The sequence below is a fragment of the Pongo abelii genome, chromosome 3, assembly GCF_028885655.2.
Source record: "Pongo abelii isolate AG06213 chromosome 3, NHGRI_mPonAbe1-v2.0_pri, whole genome shotgun sequence".
In the NCBI taxonomy this organism is placed as follows: domain Eukaryota; kingdom Metazoa; phylum Chordata; class Mammalia; order Primates; family Hominidae; genus Pongo; species Pongo abelii.
The window spans coordinates 21,918,863-21,940,703 of NC_071988.2; the positions used below are offsets into that span (position 1 = coordinate 21,918,863).

The 21,841-nt window shown below is 38.3% G+C and overlaps 1 protein-coding gene across 1 annotated transcript in view; it reads left to right on the top strand.

Annotated features, from left to right (window-relative positions):
• GBA3 (glucosidase, beta, acid 3 (cytosolic)) overlaps positions 1-9,963 on the top strand; it is a 125,985-nt gene extending 116,022 nt beyond the window's left edge. Inside the window, exon 5 of the mRNA NM_001131233.1 lies at positions 9,104-9,963. Coding sequence (NP_001124705.1) covers positions 9,104-9,306 — 203 coding nt within the window. The 3' untranslated portion in view covers positions 9,307-9,963. The remainder of the gene's footprint in view (positions 1-9,103) is intronic.
• Positions 9,964-21,841: the final 11,878 nt, after the last annotated feature.

The following is a 21,841-nucleotide window of genomic DNA, read 5'->3' on the forward strand; positions in this document are numbered from 1 at the left end:
GGCTGCTTATTTTGTTCATCATTGTATTCCCAGTTCCTAGCACAACGTATATTTACTTAATGGATGTAGGATGGATGTTGCAGGATCCCAAAAACCTTGAGTAATACCTTCCCCATCTCCCAGCACACTAAAGCAGGGGAGCTTCAGCAGTATCCAGTGTTCCTGGCAGAATCACCCCGAGCTCCTTGTTTTTGCTGATTATTTCTCGTGACCCACAACTGACCCGTTCTCACAGAGCACAAACCCTGTCCCAGATGCTGAACTTTCCCTCTATGCCCTGATTTCTCTGCTTCTCAGCACCGATCATTTTGTGCTGACTCTATACCCTCTGTAAGTTGTTTGAAGCCAGATGGGAGAAAGAGATAAAACCGATATCGTTCATTGCCCTCCCAGACTCTGAGGGAAATAAAAACAATAGCAACAACAAGGTAGTTTATATTGGGTGTTTACTAGGCATTATTCATTATTTAATACTCACCGCAATCCTATGAAAAAGATACTATAACCCCATTTTGCAGAAGAGGAAAGTAAGTCCCAGAGGAGAAAAACAAAAGAAAGAAAGGAAAGTAGAGAGAAAGGGAGGGAACGGGGTAAGGAAGGCAGCTTTTCCAATAGAAGAGAAATTCCCTTGCTGAGAAGAAATTTCATTCCCATAAAAGAAACTTCTCTATTGGAGGATAAGATACTGTAAAAATAATATTGATAGAGAAGTTATAGAAGATGACCCAGAACATGAACCTAGCCTCAGATCAGCTTTAATATTTAGATTTTTAAAATATAATTCCTTTCAACTACTTGCTATTTGCAGCCTTTTCTCTCCAAAGTCTAACGTAAGTAGTAGGAATAATACTGATAATTAAGAAATCTATGCAGTTTTTTTCTGGTTAATTGGCATTTTCCTATAAAATATTTAAAAATTAGCTTTTGGTTTTCAAAGACTCTCTTTTCAGAAAGTCATAGTTTTTGCTATTAAGAGTTCCCATCTGCAGGTGGGGCTTCCTGCACTGGGATTATTTGGGCATTTTCACAGATGTTGTCCAGCCACTGATATTCAGCTGGAGTTGGAGCGGGGGGCTTATGATGCATTTTCTATGTTTAGATCTTCCTGATGTTGTTTTATTTATTTTTTCCAATGAAAAGAGAAACCAGCCAACATGCCAGTTTTCTTGCAAAAACTGTTACCCAGCTAGAGATGCCCTCCAATGGTAATGCTCTTGTGCATTTCAACCAAACTCAAAGAAACACATTTTCAAAGTGAGTGTGGGTGCAATTGCCAGAAAATTGGCTTCAAGCTGGGTCCCCGGAAGGCTTGCTTTCTCCAGCTTTGACAGGCCTTGAGAGAGGTTCTCATAAGCCCCCAGGAAGATCAGGTGGGTGGTTTGGGACTCAGAGCCCAGTTGGCAACCACTCTAAAAGAGCATGGTGCATTAGTTTCCCGTGGCTGCTGTAAGAAATTACCACAAACCTGGTGGCTTAAAACAACAGAAATTTATTCTCTCACAGTTGTGGAGGCCAGAAGTCTAAAATTAAGGTGTCAGCAGGACCGGTTCCTTTTGGAGGCTCTAAGGGAGAATTTATTCCATGCTTCTGTACTGGCTTCTGGTGGCTGCTGGCAACCCTTGGTGTTCCTTGGCTTGCAGATGTATACTCCAATCTCTGCCTCTGTCTCCACGTTGTCTTCTTTCCTGCGTGTCTTTGCCCTTTCTCTTATCTTCTAAGGACACTTGCCATTGGATTTAGGGCACACTGTCTTCCAGGATGATCTCATCTTGAGATCCTTAATTGAATTACATTCTCAAAGACTCTTTTCCCAAATAAGGCCACATTCACAAGGTTTGGGTAGACAGACTTATCCTTTGCAGGGGCCACCATTAACCCACACACATGGTGAACTGAGAGAACTTTTCCTGATCCACTGGGGATGAAGCTGGATTTCAACTAAGCAGTGGGCTAAAAAGGCATTTGGCCCTGCTGAGCCAAAGCATCTTCTTAGTTTCTCAGTGATCACCGTACATTTCTGAAAGGAGATATGGCATTTGTCAGCAGAGGCTAACTTCTCGCTGTGTCCTCACATGGTCTTTCCTCTGTCCATGTGCCTTCCTGTTTATTTTACCTTGGGTTCTGCCTTCCTTATTATTTCATTTACTCTTTAACATCACTAGGAGTAGATAATAGTGTTTCCATTGTATTCATGAGAAATGAGAGGCTCCTTCCAGCTAGCAACTGGTGCAGCTGGGATTAAAATGTAAGCCTGTAGAGGTTCCCTTTCCAAACATGTCACCTCAGCTTTTCTGGGTTCCTAACCTTGAAGATATTTCAAGTTCGTCTGTTTTCCTTAAGCATGGTAAATGTGGTTATTGTACAGTCTGTATGAGAATTCTAATAACTGAGTGCTTTGTGGATTTGTTTCTGTTGATTGTGGTTATTTCTTTTTATTTATGTCATAATTTTCCATGTCTTTCTGGTTATATTTGATTATATGCTGACGATTATACTTAAAATATTGTAATAACTATTGAAGTTTAGAACATACAGATCCCTCTTTTCAAAAATAATTTGAATGTCCATCTGCCAGGTACTTGGGGGTACTACCAGTATGCCATCACCTCAAACCAAGATCCAGACTTTACACTTGTTGAACCACCAGGGATTAAACTCAAGACTTTCCAATGACTAGTTTGTCTCTGGCACTCTCTCACCATTACACTGAGTGTTTTGTCTTTTGAGCGTGTAGTCTTCTCTGGGTGGGGTCTCATACTAGACTTCCCACCTGCTATGACTCTGAGTTTTTACATCTAGCTTTACCCCAGGAAACAGAAAAATATTTAGATTTTCTAAGATTGGAACATTCCATCAGGCAAAAGTAGCTCCCATATCTACCAACCTCAAATTCCACTTTCAAATTTGACTTGTTAATTCTCTACAAACTTGTCAGCTTTCCATTGTTTTGAAGATTTATTTTTAAAAACTGTATCAGCATTCTTTACTTATTTGCCTTAGGAAGGTTTCCTTGAATATTGTAGCTTGCCATTAGCTAAACACAAAAATCTAGAGGCCTATTTATTTTTTCTCCCTGCTCATTCCTGGCACTTTACTCCTCTCTTTTTTTTCCTTTGTGAGGCGGCTGCTTTTTGCACTGTCCTGAATTTTTCCATTGATTCTTGACATGGCAGCTTGGGTCTATGGAAGAGTGGTTTTTTTTTGATAGCTTGATAGTTTTGTCACATCCACGGGTATCTTATATAAGTCCTAGACCATCGTGAAAACAAAGACTACCTCTGTTTATAAATTGCGGAAAAATAAATTCCATTGATGCTGAGCTTCCAATTTCTAGAGTTTTGTAATGTGACAAACACAGGCATAATTAGGATGTTTCATAAACCAGTAACTTAAAAAGATTCTGTCCCTTATCATAAAATAATGAGTTTCCAAAATAATGTCTCTATGTATGTGAGTATGCACACACCTGTAGTGAAGAATTAAATTTTGTTCAAGAGCGGTTTGGTTTTTGCACTCAGCTTCTAAGAGGCAATCTATGTCATAATTGAAAAAATCTCTTTGTTTAGGTTGGGAGCTCATCATGTCAGGAAGACCAATCACATTTAATGTGGGGGCTTTAGGTTCCTGGCATCAGTTAACCAGGAAACTGAGTTAATCCACTTGGGCAATCAACTGATCAATCATGCCTCTGTAATAAAGCCCTTGTGATGGTTAATACTGAGTGTCAACTTGATTGAATTGAAAAATGCAATATTGATCCTGGGTGTGTCTGTGAGGGTGTTGCCAAAGGAGATTAACATTTGAGTCAGTGGGCTGGGGAAGGCAGACCCACCTTTAATTGGGTGGGCACCATCTAATCAGCTGCCAGTGAATATAAAGCAAGCAGAAAAACGTGAAGAGACAAGACAGGCCTAGCCTCCCAGCCTATGTCTTTCTCCCATGTTGGATGCTTCCTGCCCTCAAACATCGAACTCCAAGTTCTTCAGTTTTGGGACTCAGGCTGGCTCTCCTTGCTCCTCAGCTTGCAGACAACCTATTGTGGGACCTTTTGATAGTGTAAGTTAATACTTTATATATAAACCATAGTTTATATACATATATATCCTGTTAGTTCTGTCCCTCTAAGAGAACCCTGACTAATACAGCCCCCAATAAAAACTCTGGACACTGAAGCTCATTTGTGCTTTCCTGGTTGGCAATTCTCTATGTGTATTGTGCACGTTAATACCAGGAAGACAATGGCTCTGACTCCCAGGGGAAAGCATATGCAAACTTCATGTTTGGAACCCCTCAGATCCTGTGCTATGCATTTGTTTCTTTAGCCAATCTCTATCTCTTCCTGTAATAAATCAGAACCGTGACTATAACAGTTTTCTGTGAATTTTGTGAGTCTTTTTAGCAAATTACCAAAACTGAGGGAGGTTTTGGCAAACCCTTGATCTTGTGGTTGGTGTCACAGTGAGGACACAGTCTTATGGTTGATGTTATGCCCTCAACCTTTTCAGTCTGGCTAACTGGACAGTGTGCTTATGTGTGCATGTGTGTGTGTGAGAGAGAGTGTGTGTGTGTGCATGTGTAGAGTACAACACTAGCATGGGGTTTTTTTTTTGTTAGTTTGTTTTTATTTTTAGACAGAGTGTCACTCTGCTACCCAGGCTAGAGTGCAGTGGCGCGATCTTGTCTCACTGCAACTTCTGCCTCCTGGGTTCAAGCAAGTCTCCTGCCCCAGCCTCCCATGTAGATGGGACTACAGGCACATGCCACCATGCCCGGCTAATTTTTGTATTTTTAGTAGAGATGGGGTTTCACCATGTTGGCTAGGCTGGTCTTGAACTCTTGACCTCAGGTGATCTGCCCATTTTGGCCTCCCAAAGTGCTAGAATTACAGGCATGAGCCACCACGCCTAGCCCACATAGGATATTTACAATTAGAACAGCCTGAAAGAAGCTATAACATAATAGCAAGGCTTAGATACTTCTCTTACATTTTTATTTCCAACCTGCTTACTGTGAGACGTTTTCCACTGATCTTGTAGTCCAAACCCATACCCTGACTTTGTGATGCATGTCATTTTTATCCTAGTGTGCTCCATATTTACCCAGAGCTTCTGTGTTTATTTTGACTCCAACTCTGGAAACAGAAAGTGAACGCATAAAAGTGTTTTGTTTTTTTTTTTCCCTGGCAAGATTTAGGACCTCATAAATCATGGTGGCAAGAAATGTAATGATGGTCTCTTTCGGTTCTTGAGGAGATTGGAAGAGGAGAGGCGTGCAGGTTCCAATGTGGTTTTGTAATTTTTCCCAGTGGTGGCAAGTGAGGAAGATTCCAGCAGGCTAGTTCCTCAGTCCTAAGTAATTCTCTACTTGAATGTTCGTGCAATGAAAATGCACAGACATTCACGAGTGTCGCTCGGGCAGTTTAGTGCCTGCTGCGGAACTCCTGGCAGTTAACAATGAAATTGTCAAGATTTCCTTTTTGTTCCCTTCCAAGCAGGCAAGGCATCGTTTTTGTCCAGTGGTTTAGCAGATGAATCAATCCTTTTATATGTGATCAGTGGGACCATGTGTGTTTTCAGAAACTGTCTGGCTTTATACCTGGCAGGGTTTCTTGTTGGGCAGTAGTTCTGCAACTACTGAGAAAGAAAATATGCAGATTCTCACATGTCCCCAGATTGAATTATAAGGCAAAGGAGACTATTGCTTTCTGGCCTGGTATTTGGCTTAAATATATATATATATATATATATATATATATATATATATATTTTTTTTTTGAGATGGAGTCTCACTCTGTTGCCCAGACTGGAGTGCAGTGGCATGATGTCAACTCACTGCAATCTCTGCCTCCCAGGTAAAAGTGATTCTCCTGCCTCAGCCTCTCAAGTAGCTGGAACCACAGGTGCCCGCCACCATGCCCAGCTAATTTTTGTGATTTTGGTAGAGACAGGGTTTCACCATGTTGGCCAGGCTGGTCTCAAACTCCTGACCTCAGGTGATCCAGCCACCTCGGCCTCCCAAAGTGCTGGGATTAAAGGCATGAGTCACCACGCCTGGCCAGATCATTTTGATATTTAGAGATATGCCATCTAGTACTTAAACTGGGTTCTTGAAAAAATAAATTATGTAAAACATTGATATTTTCCAGATTATAACTGATGGAGGAGGAGACACACATAGCAAATGTGGACAGGTAGGAGAAAAAGGGACATCTAGTAATGCTTTCATTCCTGTACAGCTTAATGTGCTTATTGCTATATTTCTTATTTCTCAATAATATTTATTTAAAAAGAGCTAATATGTAAATCAGTACAACCACTATGGAGTACAGTGTAGAGGTTCCTCAAAAAACTAAGAATAGAGCTACCATCCAGCCATCCCACTGTTGGGTATGTACCCCAAAGAAAGGAAATCAGTGTACTGAAGGAATATCTGCATGGCCATGTTTGTTACAGCACTGTTCACAATAGCCAAGATTTGGAAGAAACCTAAGTGTTCATCAATCAATGAATGGATAAAGAAAATGTGGTACATATACACAATGGGAGTATTATTTGGCCATAGAAAAGAGTGAGATCCTGTTATTTGCAACAACATAGATGGAACTGGAGGACATTATGTTAAAGTGAAATAAGCCAGGCATAGAAAGACAAACTTCACATGTTCTCACTTATTTGTGGGAGCTAAAATTTAAAACAATTGAACTCATGGAGATAGAGAGTAAAATGATAGTTACCAGAGGCAGGGAAGGATAGTGGAGGGTTTGTAGGAGGGGGCAAAGTGGGAATGGTTAATGGGTGTAAAAAATAGAAAGAATGAATAAAACCTAGTATTTGATAGCACAACAGGGTGACTAGAGTCAATAATAATATAATTGTATATTTAAAAATAATTAAAAGTATAATTGGATTGTTTATAACACAAAGGATAATGCTTAAGGGGATGGATACATGAGATACTTCGATATAGACATGCAATGTGTAATAACAACATCATGATAAATCACATCAGTTACCGTGTGGTCGTCATTGGTGTCACAGTGAGGACAGCCTTATGGTTGACACTGTACCCTGTGCCATTTACCATGATATGATTATTACACATTGCATGGCCATATCAAAATATCTCAGGTACCCCATAAATATATACACCTACTATGCACTCACAAAAATTGACAATTAAAAAAAAAAAAGAAAGGAGTCAATCCAGCTTGGCTTAATTCCTGCCTCAAGGCTATTTATAAAAAACTCTCTAAGCAAAGCAGATATTACACCTCCATGCACAAATGTTGAGGGGGTTATACGTCAAACTGTTGGGGGCCTTTTGTCTACGGAATATCCATAGAAAATAATTCCAAGAATGTTTGGAGAGCAACACGTGTAGTGGAATATAGATATAGTGCTTTTAAGAGACCTGAAATACCAAATTGACACCAATGAAAAAATTAAAGGTTAGGTATTGTTTTGCTGAATATTTAGCTAGAGGAGCCATTTTGGTTGAAAGCAATCTCTGAAACAATTAAAATATGATTTAGTATATGAATGTTTATTCTCACCTAGCTTATTTAGACATATATCCACCTTATAAAGCAACTGGCCTTTTAATTTAATTTGTCTACTGAGAAATGGATATTTGGTGTTTTAGGAAGTGTATTCCATAGGTTGGGTTTGTTTATTCTGGTTTTAAAAAAGCAAATGCGCAATGCAAGGACTCACAAGACCTCAGAGTTTTGCCAAGCTTAAAATGCTAAGAAAATGTAAGCTAAATTCCCTGAATAAAGTGATGGAAATCAGTGTGAAACTATGTGGAGAATAGTTATATATGTTGAATCTACATTTTGATGTCTTAACATGGAGTCTGTGGATGGGCTTTTGGGCATCCACAAATAAAATCATACCAAATATTTATGTATGTATACACTTAGTGGAGAGATGCTCCATTGCTTTGGCTCTTAAAGGGCTTAAGCACCATTTTGAGTTTAGATGTGGGGCAAAGGGGATGTGCTATAGATGGAAAGTTTTGTCTCCCCCAACCCCCCACAAATTCATACTACATCTTAGCTCCCAGTATCCCAAAGGTGGGGCCTTTGGGTGGTGATTAAGTCATGTGGATGGAGCCCTCATAAATAGGATAAGTGCCCTTATAAGAAGAGATATGAGAGAGTTCCCTGGCCCCTTCTGTCACATGAGGACACAACAAGAAGGCACTCATTTATGAACCGGATACAGTCCCACACAAGACAACAAATCTGTTGCCACCTTGATCTTGGACTTCCCAGCCTTCAGAACTGTGAGAAATAAATTTTTTCTTTTTATAAGCCACCCAGTGTATGGTGTGCTGTTATAGCCACCCTATCAGACTAAGAAAGGATGCCATAGCATTTCTGTACTCCCTCAGTCTAGGATATAGTCATGGCTAAAGCTGCGTGCTGACCCTTGACTCTTCATTTTGGAGGCTCTCTCTCCAGAATTATAAGACATGTCTCAGTTTGACCATGGGGACAGCAGGTAAGCTCTGAGGCTTCCTCAGGCATGCTACTGTTATCTCTTCCAATTTTCTAGTGAACTTTCTGGAATATCTGGAGGCCATACTTACAAACGGAACAGTGTCTTTACTGAATACCCTTCTAGGTACCATAGAGGAACTTGTGTGTGTGTCTTTGTGCCTGAAAAGTGATAGGTACTGAAAAATTGTTCATTGAGTAAATGAATGAACAAAGTAAATTCGAAATGAATGAATTGCCGAATAATTAGAATAATATATAACAACTTATTGAATTAAGCCCCTGCTTGATTCAAGCAGAAAACTGGAAAAGGGGATTTTTAAAATAGACAAATAAAAATTGGATATATTTAGGGTGTACAACATGATGCTTTGATATATGTACAGCATTGTAGAATGGCTAAATCAAGCGAATTAGCATGCATTACCTTACATACTTATCTCTTTTTTGTGGAAAAGGGGGATAGAGAACAGGTTTTGTCTTCTCCCACTGTGATCTCCTGCAGAGAAGGAGAAACAGACCCAGACTGCTCATCAGTGATTTTGTCTGTGGTCTCATAAGGCCTTCCCAGAAATGATAATTTTCTTTTTTTTTAAATTTCAGCTATCCAACTTGATAAAGTCAATCTTCAAGTATATTGTGCGTGGTCTCTTCTGGATAACTTTGAGTGGAACCAGGGATACAGCAGCCGGTTTGGTCTCTTCCACGTTGATTTTGAAGACCCAGCTAGACCCCGAGTCCCTTACACATCGGCCAAGGAATATGCCAAGGTCATCCGAAACAATGGCCTTGAAGCACATCTATAGGCAAGATGGCTGAGAAATACAGGAGAGGTGTCTGCTTTTGGAAAGGAAATCTGCTTTGGTGATGATCTTTCAGGCAATCTCTACTTAGTTCTTTAATCAACATTTAATATCAATGGATCTGTGATTATAAAGTCTGAATATGTAATGCCTTGTGAAGTATTTAATAATGGCCTTTACTTTATTTGTATTTGGATCAATGAGGTTTTTAAAAAAAATAGAAGAGAAAACCACTAACCTTGATTTTTATATTGCAAAATCAGATAGACCTGGAAACATAAATTTAAATCCTTAGATATTTTTCTAGAAAAAAAATGCAAAGTTTATAAAGATAATACAACCATGATTTGCAACTGTAACAGGAGACCATTTATGATAAGCATACCTGTTTGTGAACTTAATTATTCCGATTCCATAAGCTGTTTTTGCTTAGGCGATTCACTGCCATGTGATCCATAACTTTTCTACATAAAAAATCAAAGTTAAAAGTTAGTCACATTATACAGTTATGCATTCATTTCAACAAAATGGTGAATTGATAATCTACTTGTTAATATATTCGGCCCATATTTTGTGTGTTTGGACAAGTACATCTCCCTTTTGCCTAACGAACTTTTGAAAAATAATAAAATAATAGAATAAATTAGACTTTGAATGGCAGAAAAAGTATTTGAGTGTTGATGTTCAGTAAAAAACAGATTCCTAATTTGGCAGAGTGGTGCCAAATTAAAAGCCAAGTGATAAGCAGGGCATAATTTCCACTTTTGAATGTTTCTTTAAAGTTTAGAACCTTAAGAACCTCATGAAAAAAATACATGAAGTGAATGACCAACCTCAGTGTAGGCAAAGGTGGGGGGGGGATTTATTACCCTGGTAGTTGAAATGTCTGAGATTGGTATGAGGTTGACTGGAATTGGACATTTTACTGAACTTCCTAAGGTAGGGGTCAGGAGTAGAGGCAGGGCTCCTTCTGGCCTCCATGTCTTCCCCTCCAGCAAACCCTTCACGTATGTGGAGTTTGGCCTTTCATATCCATATTTCAGTAGACTTTAGTAAGCACCTAGTTACCTGTTAGACTTGAAGCTAAGAGGTTTAACTATGATCATCCCCATTTTGCAGACTGAGAAACTGAGGCCATACTGTTGTGTGTCTTTCTCAAGCCATTTGGGTTCTGATTAACTGGACCTGGCACTTCCCTTGGCATCAGCCCTATTCTCACATGATGGCAAACTGTAGTACCATGGAAGTCTTCTCTGCATTTTCTGAAGACAGGAACAAAGAAATAGAGGTGTGGAGTTGCCTTATGCAGGAGGAAGGGGAAATGGTTTTTTGCATGCAGCCCCTGCTTCCCTGAGGAAACTGCACATGCTTTTGGCATTCTTGTAAGGCTTTTGGCCCTGAGCAGATGCTCTGTCACTTTTTTTCTGTTATAAACTGTGGTCAATTTCTGGATCGTTTTCATGTTCATAATCAGGGAATTATTTACAGCAGAGAAACACACTCTCAGTAACTTTGGACAGAGTAAGAAAGAAATGGTTGTAGTAGTTCAATAAACATGGATGCACTGGGGAAAATTATATTAAGATTAAAATGGTATACAGAGGAAATTCTATTACATCTTTGCCACTGGTTTGTTATTTTTATTGTTCAATGAGACATTATCTCACAATTTGTGTTCATTTAAGAAGCACATTTCCAAATCTTATTTCATTCCTTTCCTATCCAGCCTTTTTCATTTTTACCATGTATCTTATTTACAATTTATGTGCCTTTTGTATTATCTTGCAAGACAACTGAGTTTTCCTTTTAATTAGGATGTTGCTTCGAATATTACTTATCCTACAGGGCATATTTACAAGTTTTACAACAATACAAATGAGCACTGTATTTTCGTTACCAAAACCAAAAAATTAATATTCACACTGTAAATAAGATGATCTGTCATGTTTGGTCTACCAGGTGAAATAAAGATTCTAGCTGCTGGCGCCCAAGCTTACTTACAGTGCTGTGGCCTTCTGCAGTTCTTTGCTGGGTTTTAAAGGCTAGCTCTTTATCCTAGAGATGGATCATACAAAGGGTGCTTCCCTAATTGGTCATGTAAATTAGTATTGCCACAAGGTTAAGATGAAGGAAAAAAAAATAACTCACCATCTAAAAACCTAACAGCCCCTGCAGTGTTTCAATTAATGTTATTTTTAATTACTTCTATTAGCATTTGAGAACAAGACTGATTGGCTTTTGCCTGTTGAGGAAACAGAATGAAAATTCTTTAAATAGAAAAACAACAGTTGTTAATTATACTTAAAAATCCATAGATACTGTACTGAGATGTCTTGAAGGTCATCTGAGACTTGTAAAGCACATGTTTTATGTCTGTTTTATCTAAGGAGAAACCTAGATATCACAATGATGAATTGGATCTCCTTGTATTTCCTTCTCTATTATTTTCCTCCTTTCTTTTTTAGAAGAGTATGAACACATGTTATTTACATTCTATGAATCACTTTAAAGAAATTTTTTTGACAGTTTTTATTTTAGGGCTAGTCATTTCTGAATTTCTAAAAACATATATAAAATAACAGTAGCCCAGTTTCATTTTAGATGTTTAGAGTTTTAGTTTTGCAACTCCTGGTTATATCAGGAATTATACTATGAACACCAGGAGGAATTGTCTACCTAAGCCCTTTATCGAAGGAGAAGGTAGAAGTTCTCATTAAGAAGCCCATAAACTCAGAAGCTGGCCACCTTGGTATTTGGCAGTGGGATGCCAGTCAGGTTTTCGTGTTCTGGGAATTTGTGTTTGGCCTGTAGCTTTTAATTATTTTTATGAACTAGGGAATAATGAATACATTTGTAATATATTGAAAAAAAAATCTCTAACACTGGCTGACCAAAAAGTAGATTTATATGATAATTCTTAAACACCAATTCTATTACTCAACGCTAGGCAGAATGAAAATAGAATACTGAGCCTTATTACTGAGAGAGCAGAGTATAATCAAAGCTGGTAGAATTAATACTGTTTAATTATTAGCAATACGACTCACCCGGAGAACACATATCTATCACTAATCAGAATATTTTAGGCTCTTGTCTGAGAAGGGACATGGTAGAGAGTACAAAGCATCATGAGCCCTAAAGAATGAAATTAGGAAAAATGTGACATAGAGACATTTGATGATGGTCTTTCATAATATGGGTTATGGTGATGTGAAGGGAGAATAAACCTTATTAACTGCGGCAGTAGGTAAGATGGGGAAGTGGGGGTTGAAGTGCCGAGGTAGGGCCTGCCACAGGAAAGAACAACCCCCAACTATGTGAGTTGCTGAGTGTGTCTTGAAGAGAGTAGTAGACAAGGCCTGTGATCCCAGGCTTTCCCAGTGTCTGAATGTGATACCTGAGCAATGACCGACCTAGATGACCTTGCCAGACTGGCTGTTTGTATCTGGTATCAGGCAAATGTAATGCATCATTAAGAGTGTGGGCTCCTGAGCCAGCTCACCTGGATTCATATCCTGGCTCTGATGTTTATTATCCAAGTGACATTAAGTAACTTACTCAAGTTTCCCATGCTTGTTTCCCTATCTGCAAAATGGAGATAAACTTCCTTATAAGACTGTTGTGAGAGTTAGTTAAGCTGATAGATATAACATGTTTATATCCTGAAGCATGGTAAAGGCACAGTTAGTGTCGAGCTATTATTTTCAACTCTCAAACTTGTCCACACTGAGCCCCCAGCAATTCGTCAATTATAGTTTGGCTTTTCCTGTTCTGGGACTATCTCTGCTTCCCACAGAAGTATCTGTTCATGAGTTTCTGTCCTGGTAAGCTGGGATTCAGGTTTTGCCTGTCCGTGTCTTTAATTTTGGTGTCAGTGGTTTTTCCTATGACCTTAATTCTCTGATGACTCTAAAAAGAGATGTTAATTTTCTCTTCGGCTGTTTTGCTTGTATTAGGATGGGAGTGACAAGTTCTGAGCTCCTTAAATGATGGGAGTGACAACTTCCAAGCTCCTTAAGTGCTGGACTGGACACCCAGAGATGGCATTATTTATATCATTAGAGTTGAAGGTGTCCAGCTGCTGAATCAGTACATATTGATTAAACTAAACTGTGCAATACTTTATAGAGATGCAATACTGCAGACAAGACAGTTCTCCAAAGAAGTTCATGAACTGGTTGGGGAACTAGGATAGAGACTAAAATGATAGCAAACAATGCTGGGTGAATTTTCAGAGAATCAGAGTTGTACAGCTATGTGTCACGTAACAACATTTAGGTCAATGACAAACCACATACACGATGATGGTCCCATAAAATTATAATACAGCTGAAAAATCTCTATCACCTTGTGACATCATAGCCATCATGAAATTTTATAGCACGTGTTGTGCTAAGATGTGTTTGTGGTGATGCTGGTGTAAACAAACCTACTATGGTACCAGTTGCATAAAAGTCTAGGATAGATGAGTGTGTGTGATACACAGTATTTGATAATGATCATAACAGATTGATACAGTTTTATGTGTTTACTATACTTTAAATCATTCTTTTAAAGTGTTCTCGTTCCACTAATGAAAAAAATTTAACTGTACGATAGCCTCAGGTGGATTCTGCAGGAGGTCTTCCGGAAGAAGGCATTGTTATCATAGGAGAAGACAGCTCCATGCCTGTTACGGCCCCTGAAAACCTTCCAGTGGGACAAGGTGTGGAGGTGGAAGACTGATACTGATGATCCTGACCCTGTGTAGACCTAGGACAATGAGTGTGTTTATGTCATAGTTTTTAATAAAAAAATTTAAAAAGTAAAAAATAAAAATAGAAAAAAGCTTAAAGAAAAAGGATATAAAAATATTTTTGCACATCTGTAAAATGTGTTTGTGTTTTAAGCTATGTTATTACAAAAGAGTCAAAAATTAAGAAATTAAAAGTTTATAAAGTAAAAAGTTATTTTAAGCTAAGATTAATTTATTATTGAAGAAAGAAAATTTCTTTTTATAAATTTAGTATAACCTAAGTATACAGTGTTTGTAAAGTCTTCGTCTACAGTAATGTCCTGGGCCTTCACATTCGCTCAGTACTCACTCACTGGCTCACCCAGAGCAACTTCCAGTCTCGAAAGTTCTATTCATGGTAAGTGCCCTGTCATTTTTTACGTTTTAAAAAACCTTTTATACTGTATTTTTCCCATATCTTTTCAGTGATTAGATATGTTTAGCTACACAAAACTTGGTTTTGTGCTACAATTGCCTACAATGTTCAGTACAGTCACATGCTGTACAGGTTTGTAGTCTAGGAGCAATTGGTTCCCCCACATAGCCTAGGTGTGTAGTAGGCTACACCACCTAAATCTGCGTAAGTGCACTGTACGATGTTTGCACAATGATGACATTGCCTAAGAATGCATTTCTCAGAATGTATCCCTGTCATTAAGGGATGCATGACTGTGTATAAGCAGACGAGAGTGAGGTGGGTGGGGATGGCTTTCATGGGCAAGGGAATATAATACAATTAAAAAATAACCTGAGTGATAATACAAATAATATAGGTAAAAATATGGAAGTAGAAAGCATAAAGCCTGTGGGCTGTTGGGGGCAGTGCTCAGGCCAGTTCACCTCAGGGAAGAGAGCAGGCAGGCTGGGACTTGAATGTGGAGAGTCTCTAATGTTCTCCAAAGAACCTTCAGTTTTTCTCTCAGAGTAAGTTGAAGGTTTCTGAGCAGGATGGTGATGATTTATAGGTAACACTTTGAGGAATAGTAAAGGAAGTGGGATATAGGAACCAGATCATAAGCTTATGGTAGAGTATAGTTGATGTGTTAAGAGTCCTATGTGGGGTGGGAAGTACATATGTGGAAAGTTAATTTATAATTGTAATTAATGTATCTAAAGTACATGGGAGCTGAAATGAAAGATGATTTTTTGGATTAGATCCTGGAACAGAAGAAAGAACATTAGTGGAAAAACTGGGAAATTCAAATAAAGCCAGCAGTTTGATTAATACTGCTTTATCAGTGTTAACTCATTAGTTTTGATAAATATACAACAGTTACAATTAGGGAATGCTTGGTGCAGAATATATAGAAGTCTGTGTACTCACTTGAATAAGTACAAAATTATTTCAAAATGAAAAATTAAAAATGTATATGGAAGAGTTAATAATATATTTATACAATACATTAGATATAGGATATATATTTTAACCTCTCTCTCTCTCTATTATACACACACACACACACACACACACACACACACACAAAGAGAACACATGGAAAGAAATAACCACTATGAATATCTAAATTTTTTCTAGGTTGTGGTGTTATAGCTAATTTTTCTCTCTTCTTTATAATTTATTCCCATGTTTTCCATACTTAGCTTCTGTTTTCTTTTATTATTAGAAAAATACATTTAAAGATAAAGACACATTTCAGCAGTCAAGATAATTCATTGGATATTTGGATAATGGAAACGGGTAGGTCAGTAATGGCTCTGAATATGAACAGTGGTCCAATTGATAGACATTGGCCAATATATACAATACTCCATCTAGGTGTGCATTAAGACAACAGATATTTTTTCCATTTTAATAATTTTTAAAATGATATGTAATAATTGTAATTTTTTAGTACATGTGATATTTTCATACCCATATACAATGTGCAATGACCAAATTCAGGCCACTGGGGTATCCATTACCTCAAACATTTATCTTCTCTTAGTAACATATTTTTAAAGTACTTGTTAAAGTTTCGAGATACTTAAAAATTAACTGCTTCCTCTAGTCTGTAATTGCTAATTTATATCTCTGTCACACATGATTTATTTTAAACCAACTGCTTCCTCTAGTCTGTAATCACTAATTTATATCTCTGTCACACATAATTTTTTTTAACCAACATCTCCCCAACCCCTTTCTACTCCCACCGCTAGTCCCTGGTAACCACCATTTTACTCTCTACTTCTGTGAAACCCACTTGTCTAGATTCATCATATAAGTGAGATAACTCGGTATTTGTGTTTCTGTGCCTGAAATATTTCACTTAACATAATGTTTTCCAGGCTCATTCATGTTGTCCCAAATGACATAATTTTGTTCTTTTTAAAGGCTGAGTAGTATTCCATTGTGTAGATTTGTATGTATATACATATATTAGTTTACATATAGTCCATCCACATCTATATCTATATCTACATCTATCTATATATATCCATATCCATACATACATATGTGTCTGTGTCTCCCACATTTTATCTGTTCATCTGTTGATAGACACTTAGGTTGATTCCATATCTTGACTATTGTGAATAATGCTATAAGGAACATGGGAGTGCATATTTTCCTTTGAGCTTCTGATTTCATTTCCTTTGGATATATGTCCAGTAGTGGGATTGCTGGATAATATAGCAGTTCTATTTTTAATTTTTTTAGTGTACTTTAAGTTCTGGGGTACATGTGCAGAACGTGCAGGTTTGTTACATAGGTATACACGTGTCATGGTGGTTTGCTGTACCCATCAATCCATCATCTACATTAGGTATTTCTCCTAATGCTATCCCTCCCCTAGTTCCCCACCCACTGACAGACCCTGGTGTGTGATGTTCCCCTCCCTGTGCCCATGTGTTCTCATTGTTCAACTCCCACTTATGAGTGAGAACATGTGTTATCTGGTTTTCTGTTCTTGTGTTAGTTTGCTGAGAATGATGGTTTCCAGCGTCATCCATGTTCCTGCAAAGGACATGAACTCATTCTTTTTTATGGCTGCATAGTATTTCATGGTGTATATGTGCCACACTTTCTTCATCCAGTCTATCATCGATGGGCATTTGGGTTGGTTCCAAGTCTTTGCTATTGTGAACAGTGCCGCAATAAACATACATGTGCATGTGTCTTTATAGTAGAATGATTTATAATCCTTTGGGTATATACCCAGTAATGAGATTGCTGGATCAAATGGTATTTCTAGTTCCACGTCCTTGAGAAATCGCCACACAGTCTTCCACAATGGTTGAACTAATTTACACTTTCACCAACAGTGTAAAAGCATTCCTGTTTCTCCACATCTTCTCCAACATCTGTTGTTTCCTGACTTTTTAATGATTGCCATTCTAACTGGTATGATATGGTATCTCATTGTGGTTTTGATTTGCATTTCTCTGATAACCAGTGATGATGAGCTTTTTTTTCATATGTTTGTTGTTTTTGGGAAACCCCCAAGCCATTTTCCAGAATAGCTAGACTAACTTACCTTCCCCAACAATGGTGTGCAACGGTTTCCTTCCCTTCACGTCCTCACCAGCACTTATGTTTTGTCTTTTTGATAATAACCATTCTCACAGATGTAATATGATACACACATACTGTTTTCAGTGTTTTGGTGGTTTTGAGATACTTTGTCCTTCCAAATGGTGAACAACTTGAAGTCGTATTCACATTTATATTTCCAGTATCTATCACAATATTTGGCATATCTAAATAATTTATAAATGCATATTAAGTCACTGATGGAATAGATATTAAGTAGTCAAGTTCTTATTTGCAATGAAAACTTAAGATGTGGATTGACTCACTTAATCCTCACAAAAACTTTATAACAAATTCTACGATTATTTTCCCGATTTTATAGATGAGTAAATTGAGGCAGAGCAGAGATCAGTAACTTGTGTAAACCATGGAGTTGGGAAGTGGTGAAGCCAATACTGAGACCCATACACTCTGACTATAGACATTAATATGCTGCCTTGTATTCTTTCCCCACAAGGTTGTAGCAGAACCAGGCCTGGCACCAGGACTTGACTCCTGGTTATTTTCAATGGGCTGCCCTGACACAGCCACACCACAACCTTTCATCATAAGATGGTCTATGTCTCTAAAACTTCAGCCAATTTTCCATACCTCACAGCTAGTCATTTCACAGAGTAGTGGAGGTATAGTTTCTTTTTATCTAAGATTATGATTGTCCATGTCAAAAATTATTTTATTCGTTTCTACATTCACCCAGGCCATTTTGTTTTTGAATCCTGGCTTCTAATAAGCTTATTACTCTTCCCAGCAATGACATTGACCAAACTAGAATTATTCCCATGATTAAAGTTTTGCATTTCCAGGCACCAGTTGAACAGATGTGATGGTTAAGCATGAGAATAGTGTCACATAACTCAGTGTGTGATTATAGCTCCACATTTTATGGAACGTGTGACATCAAGCTACTTACTCATATCTTTGCTTTTTATTTTCACAATTTGTAAAGTGAAAGTTAAGGAAAAATACTTTATAAAACTTCAGTGAGAATTAAATGAGATGATATATGTAAAATAACTTAGAACATTGTCCACTAAGTGCTCATTATAATGCTATTGAGTGGTAGCTATTATTATTATTTCCCATTAATTTTATTGTAAAGACTCTAATATTATGGAAATAATTACAGACAATCAACTCTTGCTACATGCCCACCTTACTTTCTTATTCATTGCATCTATACCAGGGCAATTGATTCCAATGAAGGGCATTCACTGGTAGCTCCATGAAAGCATCTTATTCTTCTTGCAGTGTGGGCTTATTCTTCCCTGGACTAGAGTTTCTCAATTCCACTGCTACTTTTCCAGATCTATTATGCCCAGAAGATGGAAGGCTGCCTTCCAGAAGAGTGGCCGCCTTCCAGAAGAGTGGCCACCTTCCAAAGCTACTGCCTATCAAGTGATGATTTAAGAGGTGTCCTGAGTGAAGTATAATTCTGTAGTGGGCTCCATGTGCCTTTTGTGGGTTCGAGTTCCATGTCGTGCGAAAGTTAAAACATTTAGCATTTGTATAGCAATGAAGATGACTCTGGAGAAATCACACTGTGTTTTCCTTTTCCTGCAAATGTCTTTCTCTCTTTTTACCTCCCTGTAACTGCAATACACAGTTCTTGTTACCTAAATAAACTGAGATATGGTCTGACTCTATGTCCCCACCCAAATCTAATCTTTAATTGTAATCTTAATTGTAATACCCATGTGTTGGGGGAGGGACCTTGTGGGAGGTGATTAGATCATTGGGGCAGTACCCCATACTGTCCTCTTGATAGTGAGTGAGTTTTTCATGAGATCTGATGGTTTCGTAAGGGGTTTTTCCGCCTTCTCTTTGCACTTCTCTCTCCTGCTGCCACATGAAGAAGGACGTGTTTGCTTCCCCTTCCACTATGATTGTAAGTTTCCTGAGGCCTCCCAGCCATGCTGAACTGTGAGTCAATTAAACCTCTTTCCTTTATAAATGACCCAGTCTTGGGTATTTCTTCATGGCAGTGTGGAGAATGGACTAATACAGACCGTGAATGGATTTATGTACAAAAGGGAACTAGTGAAAAGTTTGGCTGAGAATGAACCTTTTTTCCCCTCTGTGTTTCATTTTTTTACAATAGAGTACATCCCTGAAAACATTCCAGATTCTCTACCTTCTGATCATACTATTATAATTCTGCCTGATGGCAAACTTCTCCTTATTGACTCTAAATTACATTTAATCTTGTTAGGATCACTTCTTATTGAAAGGCATGTGTTGTGATGGCATTGACGGGAATCCAGAAGCTGTGATGCCCAGCCAGAGGAAAATAAACTCTTGGAGCTTTCTAATGCTTGTCATTTTCATGCTGGGTCCAGCTGTGTAGCCTCTTGAAGGATGTAGAGGATTGGGGTGCTCAGTGCAGATAATAGTGGGCTCCCAGGTAGTGTGGAGAGCTCTCCGCCACAAGAAAATAATCTTTTGAGTCCAGTGGACTGAGAACCAAAGGCCATTTTGAGCTTAGACAGTATAATTCTATTAGTGAAAAGCCCTTGCAGAAGGAAATTGCCTGTGTTAAAATCTGTGCACAAATTAAAATAACAGGGCTAAGGGGGAAAATATCTCTATAAAAGGCTTTATGACTCCAGTGGATAATAATATCCTTTTCACATTAGGATCTGGGGACCTAAAGATATAAGAAGGTCTTTTTCATTGTTATTGTTGTTTTCACAGCATATGAGCCTTCTTTTCTCCACTTCAGCCTGTGGAATAAATTTATTCTTGGCTGCTTATTTTATGAATTTGGATGCTATGTCAAAGCATTGTATTGTTTCTTATCAAGAAAGTAGAAAATAAGGTCTGCATCATTGTCATTTATTGGCACCTTATAAGATTGATATCATCTAAAAGCTCCATTTTGGCTAAATGTATCAAATGTGTAAGTTCCCTGTAATTTGTGTGGGATTTTGTGGGCACAAGTTAATATAGCTGTTTTGATATAGCATGTACAAAGTATTTAAATACATATCTCAGTTTAGAATAGATTCATTAGAAAGGACTGAATAGGGAAAAAAGCTGTCAGCACAACTGATGTTCATTTTCTAGGGTGACAGCATTCAGAAGTCCCAAGGACTGTAACTGTTGGATAGCTAATGCTGCATATCGCAGCCCTATCCACAAAGCAGGCCCTACTTATTCATTGGATGGCAGCTGCAAGTTTAAGACTTAGGCTACATTTTCCTAATTCCATGAAAAACACAACATGAGCAATGGGCTGTCATGTATTTGAAAATTATGCCATGTAAGTAAATAAAGACACAGTTCATAATTCCACGAAAGGATGATGGCAACATTTATTCCAGAATTAAGCAATAATGAAACATGATTCTTTGAGGTCTAGCAATGAACCAGGGAGTTTAAGACCAACACATCTCTCTCCTAACCTATAGCAAAATTAAGATAGTAACCAACTGGTTTATTTTCTTCTGCCTTTCCTCGCTCCCTCCTTCTTTCCTTTTATCTCTCCTCTCTTTTTCTTCTCTCACCCTTTCTTCTCCATTACTTTACCTTTTTTCCTCATTCTATTTCTCTCCATCCACTCACTCACCCACTCACTTATTCTTTAATTAGACATTTATTTAAGAACCCATCTTGATTCAGGCATTGTGCTGGCACTGAGAATACATTGTGGCTAAGACTGAAATAGTTTTGGTCCTCATGAAACTTACAATTTATGTGAAAACATTGCTGGATTGTCCATTAGGAAGACCAAGCCTGTGCTTATGGTAATAGCAAAAAAGGAGCCATCCTTCTCTCATCTGTTAAAAATTAAGTTTGAAGATGTTAGCAAGAGGGTCCACTAGAAGCTCCTAGTAGTGCTCTCCCTGCTCCCCTTCCCTCACTGCCAGAAAAACAAACAACAAACAAAAAACTACATTTTGACCAAAATAACTAAAGGAGGGCATTGGAGAACAGCAAGGAGGCAGCAGAAGTCCTGTAGATTGCAGAAACCCAGGATGGCTGCATGGAGAAGAGGAGGAATCACCATGCCTCTCCCACTTCATTCCCCTAATTAAGGTCCGCTCAGAACTAGAAGGAACTTCTCCCTGTGGAGGAAAGGTAAAAAAGAGGACCCCAGCAGCCCCCATTGCCACTGTGGACACCTGCAGTCTTTGCTACTGGAGAATCCCACAGTCCTCAGAGACTTGGAGCCCATCTGAGAGAGCCCTCTTGAGTTAACATGCTGAGCTACCCCCAGAAAAGGAGCTGAGGCTGTGCCT